At 40.2% G+C, this 17,757-nt stretch overlaps 1 protein-coding gene and 1 long non-coding RNA gene across 15 annotated transcripts in view; one reads left to right on the plus strand and one right to left on the minus strand.

Moving 5' to 3' along the window:
• Positions 1 to 17,757, plus strand: part of LOC123567108 (uncharacterized) — a 238,287-nt gene that overhangs the window by 81,028 nt on the left and 139,502 nt on the right. For 4 of the 11 annotated variants that reach the window (XR_012419157.1, XR_012419146.1, XR_012419158.1 and 1 more), the window contains exon 2: positions 2,016 to 4,047. The exons of 4 other annotated variants lie outside the window; for them this stretch is intronic. This is a non-coding gene — a long non-coding RNA (uncharacterized lncRNA). The remainder of the gene's footprint in view (positions 1 to 2,015; positions 4,048 to 17,757) is intronic. 3 more of the 11 variants (XR_012419147.1, XR_012419148.1, XR_012419149.1) reach the window with 3 other exon arrangements.
• Positions 1 to 17,757, minus strand: part of SPTLC3 (serine palmitoyltransferase long chain base subunit 3) — a 179,177-nt gene that overhangs the window by 69,756 nt on the left and 91,664 nt on the right. The window contains exon 7 of one of the 4 annotated variants that reach the window (XM_074004750.1): positions 13,496 to 17,290. The exons of the other annotated variants lie outside the window; for them this stretch is intronic. Within the exon in view, the coding sequence (XP_073860851.1) occupies positions 17,193 to 17,290 (98 nt within the window). The 3' untranslated portion in view covers positions 13,496 to 17,192. Of the gene's footprint in view, positions 1 to 13,495; positions 17,291 to 17,757 lie in introns of those variants that run through there. 4 annotated transcript variants of the gene reach the window in all.

The following is a 17,757-nucleotide window of genomic DNA, read 5'->3' on the forward strand; positions in this document are numbered from 1 at the left end:
TTAAGAAAACATCATATAAATAATGGAAAAATAAAGGAAGTACATAATGAAATAATGAAGAATTAAGGGAATAATTCTTTATTCAAATATATAAAGCCTTAGGTATTAGATACAGTATGCTATCAGTATGCTACCAATAATATCTGGCATGATATCAGAACCAACAGATACAAAAAAAGGTCATTTTCCATTCTTTAATCATTAGCCAGAAACTAACTTTTTAGGTGCTATGTAAGTTTAAATGTGGAATTAATCAATTTCACCAAGACCATAAGGACCCGTGAAAGAAGAAATGGAAGAATGGTGGATCTTTTTTTTTGTTTCATGCCACTTTCCTTTTCTTTCTTCTTCTTTTTTTTTTTTCTTTTCATCTGCAAAACAGCCCTTATGATATCCTGGCATCACTATTGTATTCTTTTCACATAATATTCCCTAATTGAAAAATTTACAGGGCTTTCCTCAGTTCTTGTTTTATTTGACCTGTGGGCAGCATTTGACAGAATTCAACACACACTTATCTTTTAAGCTTCTTCCCTTGGCCATCTGGACACCATTTTTCATTGGTTTTTCTTATTCCTTTTCCCACTATTTCTAGTATTCTTCGTGAGCACTATTTCCTCTTTTAACCCATTTTCCTTTTATATTTCTTCCTTGACTTTTTTTTCTATTTTCTCATTAATCTCCCAGTGGTTCCCAACCTTCAGGATGAATAGAAATAATCATCTGGGTAACCAGTTAAAATGCAGATTCTCGAAATTTCTACTCAGAGATTTTGAATCAGTTGGTGCGGGACAGGACCCAAGACGTTTGCATGCACCGTGTCCCTGGGGTCTGGAACTCATAACACAAAGCCAGACCTCTACTTTGATCGATATAGTGTTTTTCTAACCATGTTTTAGACAAATATGGGAACCTCAAGCCCATTTCCAAGATAGAACTTGCTGCAGACTACATTACTGGCCCCATTTGCCACCTCATTTGAGTTCCTTCTTCTGTGACTTTGCAGTCCTTCCCTCTCACCGGTGGAGAAAGTTTCCCTGCCCCTTGGCTTGGGTTCAGCTAAGTAACTTGCTTTGGCTAACGGAATACAGAGAAGAGACAGTTTGCTAGTTCCAAACCTAGATCTAAAGAGGTCTTTTCTACTCTTTCTCTTGTGCTTCTGCTAGCGACAGAAAAAGAAAACGCCCAGGCTAGACCCCGGTCTCAGGTTGGCCCTGGGAAAGGATTAATGGCACGTAAGGCACAGTTACCTCAGCTCACCAGCAGTCTCCAGTGAGAAATATGTGCTGATTATTATTGGCCACTGAGGTTTGTTCCAATAATAGCTGCCTAATACTATTAGGGAATGGCCCTTCCTGATCTAGCCTCTGCCTGTCTTTCTGACATAGTTTGTCAACATCCCCCAACACACAGCCTCCTGATTCTCCTCCATGCTTTTTTTCCTCTTGTCTGTCTGGAGAGTGCTCACCCATCACTCAAGTCTTAACCCAAACTCTTCTCGTCAATAACACAGAACAGAGTTAAGGACTTCCTCCTTGGTGTCCCTCTCGACTTTGTCTGTTCTTTTTTAAGCACTCATCGCGATGTTCAATTTTTTGCTTTCATCTCTCTCTTCCCTGAAGGCAGGGACCTCGTCCTCATCCTTCTCGCCCTAGTCTTAGTACACAGTACTAGGCTTAATCATTATCTAATGATTGCATCAATGTTCTTTTCCTGGAGAAAGAACGTAGACTAGGAGACAGGCAAGGAAATGCCACTTGTGGATCTAAATAAGAATTATTAGAAAAGATAAATGTCTCCTACCTGCAATATATTTTAAAAAATTGATGGTATCTTTTGTTTTGTTTTAAACACCAGCAGATAGATATTTTTTGAATGTTTCCAAGAACGTGTTTTAGTGTATATTATTAACCACCAGATGGCAGCCAAAGAAACAAAAAGCGGCTTTCTTGTTTTAAAATTTTCAGTTAATAAACTTTCACCTATTTAGATATCTTCTTTTCACTTTTGTTTAGGCAGAGTTCTTAAAATACTGAAGAAAACCTTGCGACTTGGAGAACCGGTCTTCTTTTCCTATAATCTTTTATTTATTATGTCTATAATCTTTTATACTATTATTCATCATCTATAACCAAAGTCTCCGAATGGAATAAAGAGATGGTGAATAAAAGTATTTCTGTTAAGAATGTTTTCCCTTTCGGGACTTGGAATTTATAAGTTTTTGTGCAGAAATGCTACATGGTAAATGTGACTCCAGTGCCATTGGAATAAAAACTAAACCCAAGTGAAGTACATTAGTAGTCATTTTAAAATGAATATTCTAAGATTTGGAAAAAAATATGTAAATTCAGAGGCTACTGTGTTGTTTTTGCACCAAAAAGGTCACATACACACGATGGATTAATCCAGGATTTAAAAAATGAACACCACGAGTCCTGAAGAGAAGCTTTTCTCCATTTTAAAAATTAACACGCAAGACATGAAATCAAGCCTTTCAGTGGCCGCGCTGTGTTTTATACATTTCACAGAGGGAAGCAACAGGAATCTCAGTCTTTTCCAAGGCAAGGACTTCGTTGTGTTTGACTCGAATGGAGATTTCCATGGGAGTGGTTTTTGGTGGAGTTCACAGCACCCCCAGGGTCAACACACCAGGATTCTTGAGCAGAAGGAAAATCAATTAGCGTTTTTTTTTTCTCTCCTGCGAGGGATGAACTCTCCGACCTCTTAGAATCACAGAAGCTACACAGGAAAAGGGAAGACTGTGCTCCGCCTGGATTCTGGCCCCACCTTAGCCCCTGGTATGTTCCTCTCTTATTCTCTGTAGTTCTACAGGGCTACAGCGCGTGGGTTACAAACCTGCGGATTTAAGGGATTGTGATTTATGTTCTGCAGGTCTTATGGGATTCTACTGGTTCAGCAAGCTGCACGCTCACATCTGCAAGGGATTTTTTAAATGATGATGCTTATTAAGGCACTTACACTTGCATTATGTTAATTCCCATGACACCTCTGAGACATAGGGAAGGACTATTAGGTTTTTGTTTTTTGCAGATGAAAAAAAGAATGCCAGAAGTTTTGTTAAAAAAAAGTTCCCCAAACAAAAGCCCTCCAAACAAACCTGTTCTTGTGGATTTAATAAGAATATTCTGAGATATGAAAATAGAAAGTATAAATTTGACACCATCTAGGCACACACACATGGTGCTATTGTACAGTGTGGCTGTCGAGTCATAATGACACAGCATGGACTTAAAATAACCATTATTTGAGCATTAATAATACCTTTGGTGTTATTCAGCACAAAATTTGACTCACTAAGGAGGTGTCTTTTGGTTTGTAGAGGACTAAAAGGATTGAGCTGGTTTGGTGGTGTATTAGTCCATTTTCATGCTACTAATAAAGACATACCTGAGACTGGGTAATTTATAAAGAAAATGAGGTTTAATGGACTCACAGCTCCACGTGGCTGGGGAGGCTCATAATCATGGTGGAAGAGGAAAGGCACATCTTACATGATGGCAGACAAGACAGAGTGGGAGCCAAGCGATAGGGGAAACCCCTTATAACACCATTAGATCTCGTGAGACTTATTCACCACCACGAGAACAGTATGGGGGAAACCGCCCCCATAATTCAATTATCTCCCACTGGGTCCTTCCCACAACACATGGGAATTATGGGAACTACAATTCAAGATGAGATTTGGGTGGGGACACAGCCAAACCCTATCAGATGGTTATAAATATTTAGCTATAAGAAGTGAAAATGTGGAGACCACATTCTGGTGCCTAGTGCAAAACAGTCTTAGCCTTTCACCAGCATGGTTAACTGGATTACTGAATTGCTAAATACTTGGAATAATCCAACTATGTGTCTAAAACTACAATCAGGCTTAGGTGACAAATGCTGTTAGCCAGCCTGAGCCTGTGCCTGTTCTTACATTCAAAACCCTAATGATAGCAAGCCTCCTGGATCTGGAAAAGCTGAAGATGTAGTTTTGTGAAAAGAAGGCACAAGGCAGCAAGGAACCCAGAATCTTCCAAGAAGGTAGGTTGGGCATAGTTCATAGTGTGTCTTCCTGAAGCAAAAACCCAGACATTTAGCTTTCCCCTTATTTCACTGTTGAATGGCTACACCGTTGCATACGCCAGGGCTTCCGCCTTTCTCTTCTCTTGTGCAGCTGTGGGTTTTCCAAAGGCCTAGATCTAATGTGAGATCTTCGCTCACTGCCCATTTCTCAGTGCCCCCGCCCCTGCCCCCGCTCCTCTGGATCCAGGAACGCGAGATTGGGGCCGAAATTCAGCCTCCACTTTCTATATGCTCCTGGTGTGGTTGGTGGTTTATTCTTTTTCATCCAAGGCCCCTTTCAGCTGCATTTAGAGACACCCTTTGGTTCCCTACTCTCTGGGTTGCTCAGAAAAAATATTTTTCTGTCTGCTTATCAGCAGCACTCATATTTTGTAAATGAAAAGATGAATGGATGACGAATGAATGTTACTTTTTACTGTTTCTACTCCCTTACTCCCCATCTCTATATCCACTGCTCTTATTCCTTTGGACATGCAGTTTCATCCTTCAAGATTCAGCCCAAATGTGAAATAGTAAGTAGTGGGTATTTAAATAGCTATGAATGATGACAAAAAAATTATTCTTAGTTTCAAGATGGCGGTGGGGAGGACTGTCCCCCTTGTTTAGCCTTTGGGTGGAAACAAAATCAAAATGACCAATTTGGGAAAGCAAAACAATTATTTTTGAAAGTCACATTTTTGGGGTCTGCTCTCCATGAGATCACAGACGGCATTTTTGGCACACTGAAAATTTGGTGCCTTTAAGTTTTGTAAAGCAGATTGTGCAAGGACTTTGGTTCAGGTTTTCTGGATGGCTCTTTAAACATGTGGATAGATGTTGCATGGCCTTAGGCAGTTCAAAGAAGCAAGGGGATCTTCTTGGAAGAGTGCAAAAGACAGCTGAGAGCAGATGACCTGGGTTGGGCTTATGGATAAGGCAGGTGCTAGGGACAAGGCCTGTTTACCCGGCAGGGAGAGGGGGTGACTGCAGCAACTTTTGACCCTGTAGGCATGAGATGAAGGACAGGCAGAGCCTAGAAACCAGGGACAGGGTGTCCAATACGCTTGGGCTCTGGGCTTGATGCAATGCATAGGATTCTGATCCTCAGGGAGGAGATTGTGGAATGAGACAAAGTACTGAGATGGGATCCCTAAATGAGGGGACTCAATGCACGAAGGTGAGACATGATTTAGGGAACAGTGTAGGAGCCCAGTGGTTAGGATTTTCAGTCAGGTGGGTGCTGGCAGCATCCACCTAAACAAAACTGCCTTGGCCCTGGGAGAGGTGTATGGGAGATGGAGGTTACCAAGTATTACATTGGTACAATCACTCTACCGTCTAGGGGCAAACAGAGGGTAGAAAAGGCCAGGAAAGGAGTCAGACTTCCTAAGTTTACCAGCTCTGACTCTTACTAGCTCTGTGTATCTAAGTAACTTCACCACTTTATAGAAGTTTCTTCTTCATCTATCAAAGAGGAGATAAGAGTAGCAGGTGCCTCATTTTATAGTTATGAGGCTAAAATGAGTTGGTGAATGTAAATGGCTCATTACAACGAAGGCTCCATACAGTTGATTATCATCAAAAGATAGGGAGGCAATTGCTGTCTTTATTAAGCAAACTAGTTTAGAAATCCAAGTTGGACATTGAGATCTAAAAGATCATGGCTTGCAAAGTAGTCTAAGCCATGTGTATGGGTTTAATGTTTTACTTAAACAACCTCACGAGCCCTTGCTCTGCAGACTAGGTAGTGCTCAGAGTTTTCTGGCAAACACTGGCCTTCTTTTTCTTCCTCCTCTTGGTCTTTAGTTGCTGTTAGGTAGAATTTTGATTCTTCCTTTCCACTTTTTTTTTTTTTTTTAACCACTCCAAATTCTTGGCCTGCCTGGACCTCTGACCTCATGGCAACTGTCTAAGCCAAAGAAACAGCTTTTCTCCAAGGCTAGCTTAGGAAAGTCTTTGTAACTCACTTGAGGACTGAGGTTGCCTGCAGTCTCCCTGCTCTAAGTGTGGTTCTGCATGGCAGCAGCAGCAGCAGCACCCAGGAGCTTGTCAGAATGCAGGATCTCAGGCCCCCACCCAGACCCGCTCAATGAGAGTCTGCATTTTAACAAGACCTGCAAGTATCTCGTGTGCATACGAAAGCCTGAGAAATACTGGGGAAAAATAACTTCATCATTTGCTCATTTCCTCAAAATGCACCAGAATCACCATGGAGAACAAATGTGTTGGTTCCTGGTTGCAGCTGACTCTGTAGCTGAGGCGGTGAAATGGCTGGAGAATGGTGGGATAGCACAAGGGCAGCCTGAGGGTTGGCTATGTCCCTGAAGCTGCCCACAGCAGAAAATGCAAAGAGATATTCTTAGTACTTAGCCAGCAAAAATGCAGAGACCAAACTTCAGCATTCTGAATTGAAATTGAGGCTACTAACAGGATAGGGCTCCGTTAGCCATCACACTGGACTGAGTTTTCCACAAGGGACCATAGCTTTCTGAGACCTCCATATGGCCTGGCAGTAAGTAGCTGGACTCGGCTAGTGGTTAAGAGTGTTAACAAGTGCTGTGCACATCCTGCCTATATCCTCTCAGCCCAGCTTCTTAATGCAAACACAGGTCATTCTTTGTCTAAGAGCTCTTTTTCTGGCTGTGGGAACATAGCCTGAGTAGGGAGCCGCCTTCAATCAGTCACAAATGGGAATTTGTGGATACATACCTCAGCTCCCTCAGCCCACAGGTAGGGATAACACTGAGTTATCTATCCTGGCACCCAGAGTTTCCTAGTAGAATTGAGGTCCTGTTGTCCACTCTGGTCACTTGCTTGACAATGTACTGTGTTGGTTCCCTTCCTGTGCCCTGCTCACCTACTGGTGCTTCCTGGCATCACTTTCTGAATAAGAGACATCCATGTCTCAGGGTCTGCTGCTGGGGGAAGCAAACCAAGAAAAAAGCAACAGACTTGGGTCTGCATTTTGACCCCTGTGATTTATCATTTTTTCGACCTTAGGCAGGTCACGTAATCACTTTGAGGATTAGTTTTCTCTTTAATAAAATGAGGATAACGAACTGTGAGGGCTGCTGTTAAAATTAAATGAACTAATTAGCTGAGAACCTAATACCAGTGAAAGCTGAATAAATGATAGAGTAGTTATGGCTCAGCTATTATTCACATTTACTATTATAGAATAACTAATCTATGGTGATAAAAGATTCTGGTACTCAGGTGTTTTTTTTGTTGTTGTTGTTATTGTTTAAGAAATGAGGTCTTCAATAACAGGCTCTGAAATTGAGGCAAGAATTAATAGCCTATCAACCAAAAAAAGTCCAGGGCCAGACGGATTCACAGCCAAATTCTACCAGAGGTACAAAGAGGAGCTGGTACCATTCCTTCTGAAACTATTCCAATCAATACAAAAAGAGGGAATCCTCCATAACTCATTTTATGAGGCCAACATCATCCTGATACCAAAGCCTGGCAGAGACACAACAAAAAAAGAGAATTTTAGACTAATATCCCTGATGAACATCAATGCAAAAATCCTCAATAAAATACTGGCAAACCGAATCCAGCAGCACATCAAAAAGCTTATCCACCATGATCAAGTGGGCTTCATCCCTGGGATGCAAGACTGGTTCAACATAACGCAAGTCAATAAACTTAATCCATCATATAAACAGAACTAAAGACAAAAACCACATGATTATCTCAATAGATGCAGAAAAGGCCTTTGAAAAAATTCAACAGCCCTTCATGCTAAAAACTCTCAATAAGTTAGGTACTAATGGGATGTATCTCAAAATAATAAGAGCTATTTATGACAAACCCACAGCCAATATCATACTGAATGGGCAAAAACTGGAAGCATTCCCTTTGAAAACTGGCACAGGACAGGGATGCCCTCTCTCACCACTCCTATTCAACATAGTGTTGGAAGTTCTGGCTAGGGCAATCAGGCAGGAGAAAGAAATAAAGGGTATTCAATAAGGAAATGAGGAAGTCAAATTGTCCCTGTTTGCAGATGACATGATTGTATATTTAGAAAACCCCATTGTCTCAGCCCAAAATCTTCTTAAGCTGAAAATCAACTTCAGCAAAGTCTCAGGATACAAAATCAATGTGCAAAAATCACAAGCGTTCCTATAAACCAATAACAGACAGAGAGCCAAATCATGAGTGAACTCCCATTCACAATTGCTTCAATGAGAATAAAATACCTAGGAATCCAACTTACAAGGGGTGTGAAGGACCTCTTCAAGGAGAATTGCAAACCACTGCTCAACGAAATAAAAGAGGACACAAACAAATGGAAGAACATTCCATGCTCATGGATAGGAAGAATCAATATCATGAAAATGGCCATACTGCCCAAGGTAATTTATAGATTCAATGCCATCCCCATCAAGCTACCAATGACTTTCCTCACAGAGTTGGAAAAAACTACTTTAAAATTCATGTGGAACCAAAAAACAGCCCACATTGCCAAGAGAATCCTAAGCCAAAAGAACAAAGCTGGAGACATCACACTACTGGACTTCAAACTATACTACAAGGCTACAGTACCCAAAACAGCATGGTACTGGTACCAAAACAGAGATATAGACCAGTGGAACAGAACAGAGCCCTCATAAATAATGCCACGCATCTACAACCATCTGTTCTTTGACAAACCTGACAAAAACAAGAAATGGGGAAAGGATTCCCTATTTAATAAATGGTGCTGGGAAAACTGGCTAGCCACATGTAGAAAGATGAAACTGGATCCCTTCCTTATACCTTATACAAACATTAATTCAAGATGGATTAAAGACTTAAATGTCAGACCTAAAACCATAAAAACACTAGAAGAAAACCTAGGCAATACCATTCAGAACATAGGCATGGGCAAGGACTTCATGTCTAAAACACCAAAAGCAATGGCAACAAAAGTCAAAATTGAGAAATGGGATATAATTAAACTAAAGAGCTTCTGCACAGCAAAAGAAACTACCATCAGAGTGAACAGGCAACCTACAGAATGGGAGAAAATTTTTGCAGTCTACCCATCTGACAAAGGGCTAATATCCAGAATCTACAAATAACTTAAATTTACAAGAAAAAAATCAAACAACCCCATCAAAAAGTGGGTGAAGGATCTGAACAGACACTTCTCAAAAGAAGACATTTATGCAGCCAACAGACACATAAAAATGTACCCATCATCACTGGCCATTAGAGAAATGCAAATCAAAACCACAATGAGATAACATCTCACACCAGTTAGAATAGCGATCATTAAAAAGTCAGGAAACAACAGGTGCTAGAGAGGATGTGGAGAAATAGGAACACTTTTACACCATTGGTGGGACTGTAAACTAGTTCAACCATTGTGGAAGACAGTGTGGTAATTCCTTAAGGATCTACAACTAGAAATACCATTTGACCCAGCCATCCCATTACTGGGTATATACCCAAAGGATTATAAATCAGGCTGCTATAAAGACACATGCACACGTATGTTTGTTGCAGCACTATTCACAATAGCAAAGACTTGGAATCAACCCAAATGTCCATCAGTGACAGACTGGATTAAGAAAATGTGGACCATGGAATACTATGCAGCCATAAAAAAGGATGAGTTCATGTCCTTTGTAGGGACATGGATGAAGCTGGAAACCATCATTCTGAGCAAACTCTCGGAAGGACAGAAAACCAAACACCACATGTTCTCACTCATAGGTGGGAATTGAACAATAAGAACACTTAGACACAGGGTGAGGAACACCACACACTGGGGCCTGTTGTGGGGTGGGGAGATGGGGGAGGGATAGCATTAGGAGATATACTTAATGTAAATGATGAGTTAATGTGTGCAGCACACCAACATGACACATGTATACATATGTAACAAACCTGTACGTTGTGCATATATACCCTAGAACTTAAAGTATTAAAAAAAAAAAAAGAAAGAAATAAGGTCTTGTTATGTTGCTCAGGCTGGTGTTGAACTCCTGGCCTCAAGTGATCCATCTTAGCTAACCAAGTAGTTGGGCTTACAGTTAGGAACCACCAGGCCTGGCTCTAGTACCCAGTTTTGAATTTAGCATCACTAAAAATGCGCTTCTGAGCCTTTTTCTATTTTTTTTAAGGAAATAGACTTTCGGTGTTCTGATTTTGCTCCCTTGCAGAACTTTCCTTCTATTTAATCTTCTCAGGTATTCATTGTGGCTTTGTGGGAAATGGAGAGAGAGGAATAATGAATAGTTTTGGAGTTAATGGTCAAGCCTATTCACACAGGCTTAAAAGTTTATTATGATGGTCTGAGTAAGTTTAAGTATACCTTAGGTACCTTTTTCCTACAGATAATTCAAAAACTCAAGGGCCCAGAATTCTGGTTCATTTATAGTTGGATTAAATAACTAAGGATGTCCACTTCCACTGGTACTACAAAAAAATAGAACCTCCTCCTCTCCAACAGGCGGAAGAGTACTGTTAAGGTGTAAGGAGAGGACATGAAGCAGATGACAGTCCATGAGAGCAGAACAAGTTTAGGGTTGCATGAAATTCCACAATCCCAGTGTGTGCAGATGCTCCAGTGCAGGTGGCCATTCTTAAAACCTGTCTCACAAGTTATTAGCTTCTATCTGGACTGGTTGTATGTGTCATGCACACACAGGTTCTGAAGATCCTAAACAATCTCTGTATTATCAGTCCAATCTGTGTGGATGCGTATCAAGGATTAAGGCATCACTGCATACTAAAGCAGTTAGTACTCTCCTGGGAATGGCAGAGCAAGAAACAGAGCCAGCAGCAACTGATGCTGCACATATTTTAACTTCATTCAGTTCTTTCCCTCTCCTTATACTTTTTGCTTCCCTCACCTCTCAAGAAAGAAGTCATTCAGAGGACCCTGGAAATAACCCTGCTCTCAAGGGGGCTGTTTTTTGATGTAAATACAACAGAAGCAGAGTATGCTCATGTTTCAAAGTTGTATTTAAACATTTGGAGGGCCGGGTGGCTCAAGCCTGTAATCCCAGCACTTTGGGAGGCCGAGGCGGGCGGATCACAAGGTCAGGAGATCGAGACCACAGTGAAACCCCGTCTCTACTAAAAATACAAAAAATTAGCCGGGCGCGGTGGCAGGCGCCTGTAGTCCCAGCTACTCAGGAGGCTGAGGCAGGAGAATGGCGGGAACCCGGGAGGCGGAGCTTGCAGTGAGCCGAGATCGCGCCACTGCACTCCAGCCTGGGCAACAGCGTGAGACTCCATCTCAAAAAAAAAAAAAAAGAAACATTTGGGTGTGTGGGAACAAGGGTTTTGTGCACCTGTGAATGAAAGCCTAGCACTTTCCTATTGCTGCTATAAGAAGTTAGAGTAAACTTAGTGACTTTAAGACAACACAAACTTCTCTTACAGTTCTAGAGGTCAGAAGTCTGAAATGGGTTCGACTGGGTGAAAAATCAAGATATTGGCAGGGCTGTATCTCTGTCTAGAACTCTAGGGGAGAATCCGTGTCCTTGGTTTTTCCGGCTTCTGGGGAAATGCTTCCTGCATTGCTTAGCTTGTGGTCTTCTTTCATCTTCAAAGTCAGCAAGGGCTCTATAAGTCTTTCTCACATTGCATTCCCCTGACCCTCACTCTTTTGCTTGTCTTTTCCACATTTAATAACCCTATGATTGCACCAGACCTACGTGGATAGTCTCTTTACTTTAAGGTTAGCTGTTTTGCAGCCTGAATTCCATCTGCAACCTGAATTCCCTTTGCCAGGCAACATAATGTTCACAGGTTCTGGGGATGAGGGCATGGACATTTTTGGGGGGTGAGCATTATTTTTCCTACCAAAGAGAGCAGAAGAGCAACAGCAGCTTAGGCATAATAAACTCCCATGGATTAGAGGAGAGACTCTGACCCTAGCTGCACCCAATTCTCAATTAGTTGGGAAGGGCAGTATTTACCCAGACAGCTCCAGGCTTCACTATTAATCAGTTGTATGATCTTGGACAAGTTGCTTAATAACTCTAAGCCTGAATCTTCTCATTTGTAAAGCAGTTCCTACCTCATGGAATTCTTCACAGGGCTAAATAAATAAGAGAAGGCCATTAGCTCAGCATCTGGCACAGAGGCCTTTCTCAATAAATGCTAGCTGCTAGTATTAATAACAACAGCTACCATTCATTGTTAGGATAGAGATAATAACTATTATCTATTTTTCACGAGTACAAAGGGAGGGCATGAAGAATAAGTTGCTGAATGTTTTGAGAGCTTTGTAAAATCGGGAGATAAAATGTGACTCTTAAATTATAATTTCGCAAAAAGTTAAGAATTTAAGTAAAAATTTTACTTGGAAATAATTTCAAACATGACAGAAAAATTCCAAGAATAAAAGGACTGTAAAGGACACCCACTTACTTTAACCTAGATTAACCTATTAACACTTTATCCCATTTGCTTAATCATCTCGTCTGTGCATATTTATAGCTATGTCTGTCCACCTGTGTTTAAATGTGTGTGTGTGCACACACATACACACACACACACAATTTTTTCCCTGAACTAAGACTAAGTTGCATATATCATGGTCTTTACCCCTAAATAATTCAGTGTGTCTTCTTTAAGAATAGGGTATTCTCCCCCTTAAGAATAGGGTATTTTTATATGATTACAGCAAGATTCAGCAAACTTTTTCTATAAAAATCCAGATAGTTTTACTTTAGGCTTTGTAGACCACATACAGTCTCTGTTGTGTAGTCTTCTTTGTTCTTTATACGATGCTTTAAATATGTAAAAGTGTTCTTAGCTCACAGGTCGTAGGTTGTCTATTCCTGGACTATGGTGAAATGATCCACTTCAGTAGTTTTAATGTTGATACACTATTCTTGTCTAGTATTATCTAATTTACCACACATCTTCCAATTTTTCAAATCAGCCTAGTAATTTCCTTTATGCATTTTCTGTCTCTTTTGGAATCTAGTTTAGGACCCGTCATTGCACTTGGTTGATACTGTTCTTTCATATGATTTAATCTGGGCCATTTCCTCAACCTTTCACTGTCTCTTATAGTATTGATATGTTTAGAAAATACAATTCCTTTTTTAAAAATAGACCATTCCTAATTTGGGGTTGTCTAGTGATAGGATTCAGTGCCCTAACCTGCATCCCATATAAATGATGTCAAAGGCTTTTTAGGGTATCATATCTGGAGACACACAGGGTCCGTTTGCCCCTCACTGATGACTTCCAAGCAATAGCAAATGGAAAAACAAAAACAAAACAAAACAAAACAATAAAAAAATCAAACAAACAGAGAATAGAGAAATTCTGAGAGAACACTGCTTTAGAGACAGATGATCTTCAGAATTATTAAGTATTTTTTTTTCATCCAATGCTGTTCAAAGCTTTAACTTAAAGCTTGTGTCTCTGTTTCCATCTCTACTAGACATATGAGAAGGCAACTAAATGTTTTGAGAAAAACCAGTTTATTCAGGGAACAGTATGGTGAGAAGTGGAAATTCCAGGTGCCTTTTGTTGATTTTTGAAGTACATACATTCTTAACTTGTGTATACATCTTAATTTTTGTACATTAACTGGCCAAGGTCTTATCTGTCAGCCTCTGCTCTAGTAGTTCAGCCCCACGTTCAGGTCACACTGAAAGTCCTGCTGCTCTGTGCATGCTCCAGATTAGTTTTCTGCTTGAAATAATCTTTTCTTCTTTCCTGATTAGAATTATCTTAATCCTTCAGCATCTACTGCAAATGCCCTCCATTTTATGCAGTTCCCAAGGAGAAACAGACTCTTTATTTTTCCATAATGTTTTCTACTGTCCCTTAGTGGCACTGACGACAATGACGAGGGTAATAATAGTAATAATGTAGCAACTACAAATAATTCAGTAGTTTCCATTGCCAGGCATTGTGCTAAGCACTTATATGCCTTTTCCAACCATGGTATTATTTGTGTATCACAATTATCCTCAGTTTTGGAATAGGAAAATTGAGATCCAGAACGTAAAGTAGTGTGTCTAGGACCATGGTCTCACAGTCTAATAAGCTAGAGGATAAGGACACAAATGCATGGGTCAAAGCCTGTACTCTGTTTCAAAATATTGGAGCAATGGTTTTAATTTTGTATATATTGTATGATTATAATAATATTGTTAGCTTAAATTTACTTACAGGGACACATACAGATATTAAGTGTACAATTCCATGAATTTACATAAGAACGTAACCATTACCCCATCAAAATATCGTCCCAGACAGTTCTTTTATGCCTCTTCTCACCAATTCCCTCCCTCCAAACCAGAGACAAGCATTAATAAGATTTATATCATCATAGATTAGTTTTGTCTATTTTTGAATTGACTGTAAATGAACTCACACAGTATGTATACACATTTGTGTCTGGTTTATTTCACTCAAACTAATTAAAATAATTTTTCTTGAGAGTCAGCCATGTTATGTGTAGCAGTAGCTTGTTGCTTTTTTTAAATTGTAGAGTAGTGTTCTATTGTATAAATAAGTAACAGTTTTTTCCTACTCTCCTGTTGGTAGACAGTTGGATTGTTTCCAGATTTTGGCTATTATGAATAAAGATGCTATGAACATTCTTGTACAAGCCTTTTAGTGGACACACAGTTTCATTCCTTTTGGGTAAATATCTAGGTATAGAATTTCTGGGTCATATACAGGGGCATGTTTTGCTTTATAAAACTTTGCCAAATAACTTTCCAAAGAAGTTGTACCATTTTACACTCCATAGGCAATGGGTGCATGTTCTAGTTGCTCTACATCCTTGCTAACATTTGGCATTGTCACCTTTTTAATTTTAGCTATTTTAGTGGGTGTGAGAAAGTGCTGTAGCCAAAGTCCATACTCTTAACCACTACTTGATGTCATCATGGCCCATTTCACTTTATACAGTAACTTGCATACACATCTGCCTTTCCTACTAGATTCCAAGCCCTCAGGTAGCTAAGATATTCCTTATCATTTTTATAGTCCTTCTGAATCAGAAGCTCAATAAATGCTTAATAAATTTTGGCTCGGAACACATTCTCTGCCAACTTTCAATCACGAGTGTAAAAGAGTAGAGAGAGGAAGAGTGAGGATAACTAATATGACAGTTGTCTGGTGGTATATCCCAGGGCACACTGGCAAGGTCTCAGGACAGCTTAGATTAAAGGAGGTTCAAAACAATAAGATTCTAGGTCTTAATATCTCTCAGCATGCATTATAATCATCTGGGGAACTCTGAAAAAAATGCGGATGTCTTGGCCCCAACCCAGCAGCGGTCATCTTGGAGGATTTCTACCCTAAAAGCCTTAAGCTGGAGACTAGGGAATGCTTGGTCAATGATTAATGGAGCTTACGTTTAGTCTCCCAGTTGGTCATTTATATATGTATGTATGTTTACTTATCTGTCTATGCATATGACAGATATTTGGACTGAGTTGATCTGAGGTGGGCACAGTCATTGGTCTTTTATGGATGTTCCCTAGATGCCACTATTGTGCAGCTAGCGTTAAGAGCAGTGACACAGTAGAATGGAGTGAAGAAATAAGAGGTTTACATTGATGATGATAGTGTTGATCTGTTCCAGAGAGATAATAATCCAACTATGTCTCTCTCTGGAAGTGAGATTATCACGTTTAACCACATACGTAGATGGAACTACAGTTGAATGACTGCCTAGCTATCCCCTTTATCCTTTGCCAACTAGACAGAGCCTTTGATCAGCAATCATCTGTCACGTTGAAGAATCAAAGGGCACAACACACTTGAGCTAATACCAAAGGCATTCCTTGTACTCTCTTAATAAATGTACTCGGAGCCCTGAAAGATGTCTACTCCAAACATGAATTCCCAACACTGCCAAAATGATTTGAGTCTAGATGTGACAATCTGTGATATTTCAGGCAGAGCTGAAAGAATTTAACTTGGCTTATCAAAGTCTAAAGGCAAAATTGAGTGTCCGATGCGAAATGGACAAACGAAGTCAACGTATTTTGAATGACATTAAGCTAGATGTTATAGCCACCGTATAAGTCTGAGCAGGCCACAGTTTGGCTCTTCTGGAAGGTCTGGTCCTGAACTTCACTCTAAGTGTTCATCTTCACATAGCTACTGAAAATGGCTCAGTAAGGCATAGCCAGACCTCACCCCACTCAGTGAGAGCCATAGATTTTTCATTTGAACAACTGTACGAGTTAGACAAGGGGGTTCACTTGAGAATACTCCCATGCATTTTGTTTCCTCCCTCATGGGACAATTGTCCTTTGGTTTAAGATTGCTGCGAGGTGGGCAGAACAGAATTGAAACAATTCTTCCTCAGTTCTCTGTCAACCTTCTTCTTGTCACTTCAAACTTTGTTACCTCCTTGGAGGATGGAGGGGAGAGCTAGGAAGGAGGAACAGGGAAAAATGGAGAAGGGAAGGCAGGAGAGAAAGGTGGTAAGGAAGAAAGAGAAAACAAATTTATATGTGTACACGTGTGTGCATGTGTGTGCATGCATGCACACATGCACAGACAGAAGGGAATTTTCCAACGACAATAACAAATTAGAATCAAAACCCTTCAGCTAGGAGGATCCTTACCTATCACAGAGTTTGACACCTCATTTTACAGATGAGGAAACTGAATGCAAGAAAGATGAAAGGATTTATTTATTTATTTATTTTTTGTTTTGTAAAAGGGCTTTAATGTGCTCCATAAATGCAAACTAATCAAATGTGAAGACACCTAAGTGCTCTTTTCACACTATCATTTGGTTTGCAATTTTGGTAATGGCACAAGGAAAAATCCCTCAACTAGGATAACCAGATGGAATACTCAAAGGCAGATAAAACAGAGAAGACATAATGAACTAAAGATGAATTTATTCCTTCATTGTTTATGTTGTAGTGAAGAAATGCCATGAGAAGTGTTGGCAGAAGTTTGACATGAAAGAGCTGAGCATAATCACTTCATTCCTCTTGGCGTAGGGCAGAGCAGTAGGCTGCTCTTGGAAAAGAAAGAGATGTTTCAGGGAAGAGCAACAAAAATAATCAGGCACTGAAAAAAAGAATCTCTGATGAAAGGATTTATACAAAGTGACGCAGTAAGTCAGGAGCATAGCTGGACGAGAGAACTCAGGTGTCCACCACCATCCACCTCCTTCAAAGTGTTCCCTGATGATTTCCATGCTGCCTCATCAAGTCTCCAAAAGAAATAGGCTTCTGCCTGCTCCTCACCACCCAACCGCACAAACCAGAGCCTGAAAGGACATTTCAATGAAGTTGAATAGATGGTTTTGTTAGGTGGGGAGCTGAGCATCTGTGGGTGCGCAAAGTAAAAGGAGGCATTCTTCTAAGGAATAGGCTCATTTTTTAACCGACCATAACACAAAACTTAAGTCTCCAAACTTCCTCAAGACAGAGTTGTAGAAAGGGAAGAGTTATAACACTTCTGATAATTAAATGGCAGTCCTAAGAGATCAATCGTGGCTCTAGAGGCCACATTGCAAAACCACTAACAGTGACATTAATGTGTTTGGGTTACACTTAACAATCTGGATGTTTAATGCTCTTCAACCATTTGTTCCAGGTCACCAGAGGTTAACAAGCCAGTAGTGAATATAAACATAATTGTGTTTCATGAGGCTACGTTGTCAGCTTGAAAAACAGAACAAAGCCTCATCAATAATCTTTACTTTCTTCTAGGAGCAAGCCAGTACATGTTGAA

Source organism: Macaca fascicularis, chromosome 10 (genome assembly GCF_037993035.2).
Source record: "Macaca fascicularis isolate 582-1 chromosome 10, T2T-MFA8v1.1".
Lineage (NCBI taxonomy): Eukaryota > Metazoa > Chordata > Mammalia > Primates > Cercopithecidae > Macaca > Macaca fascicularis.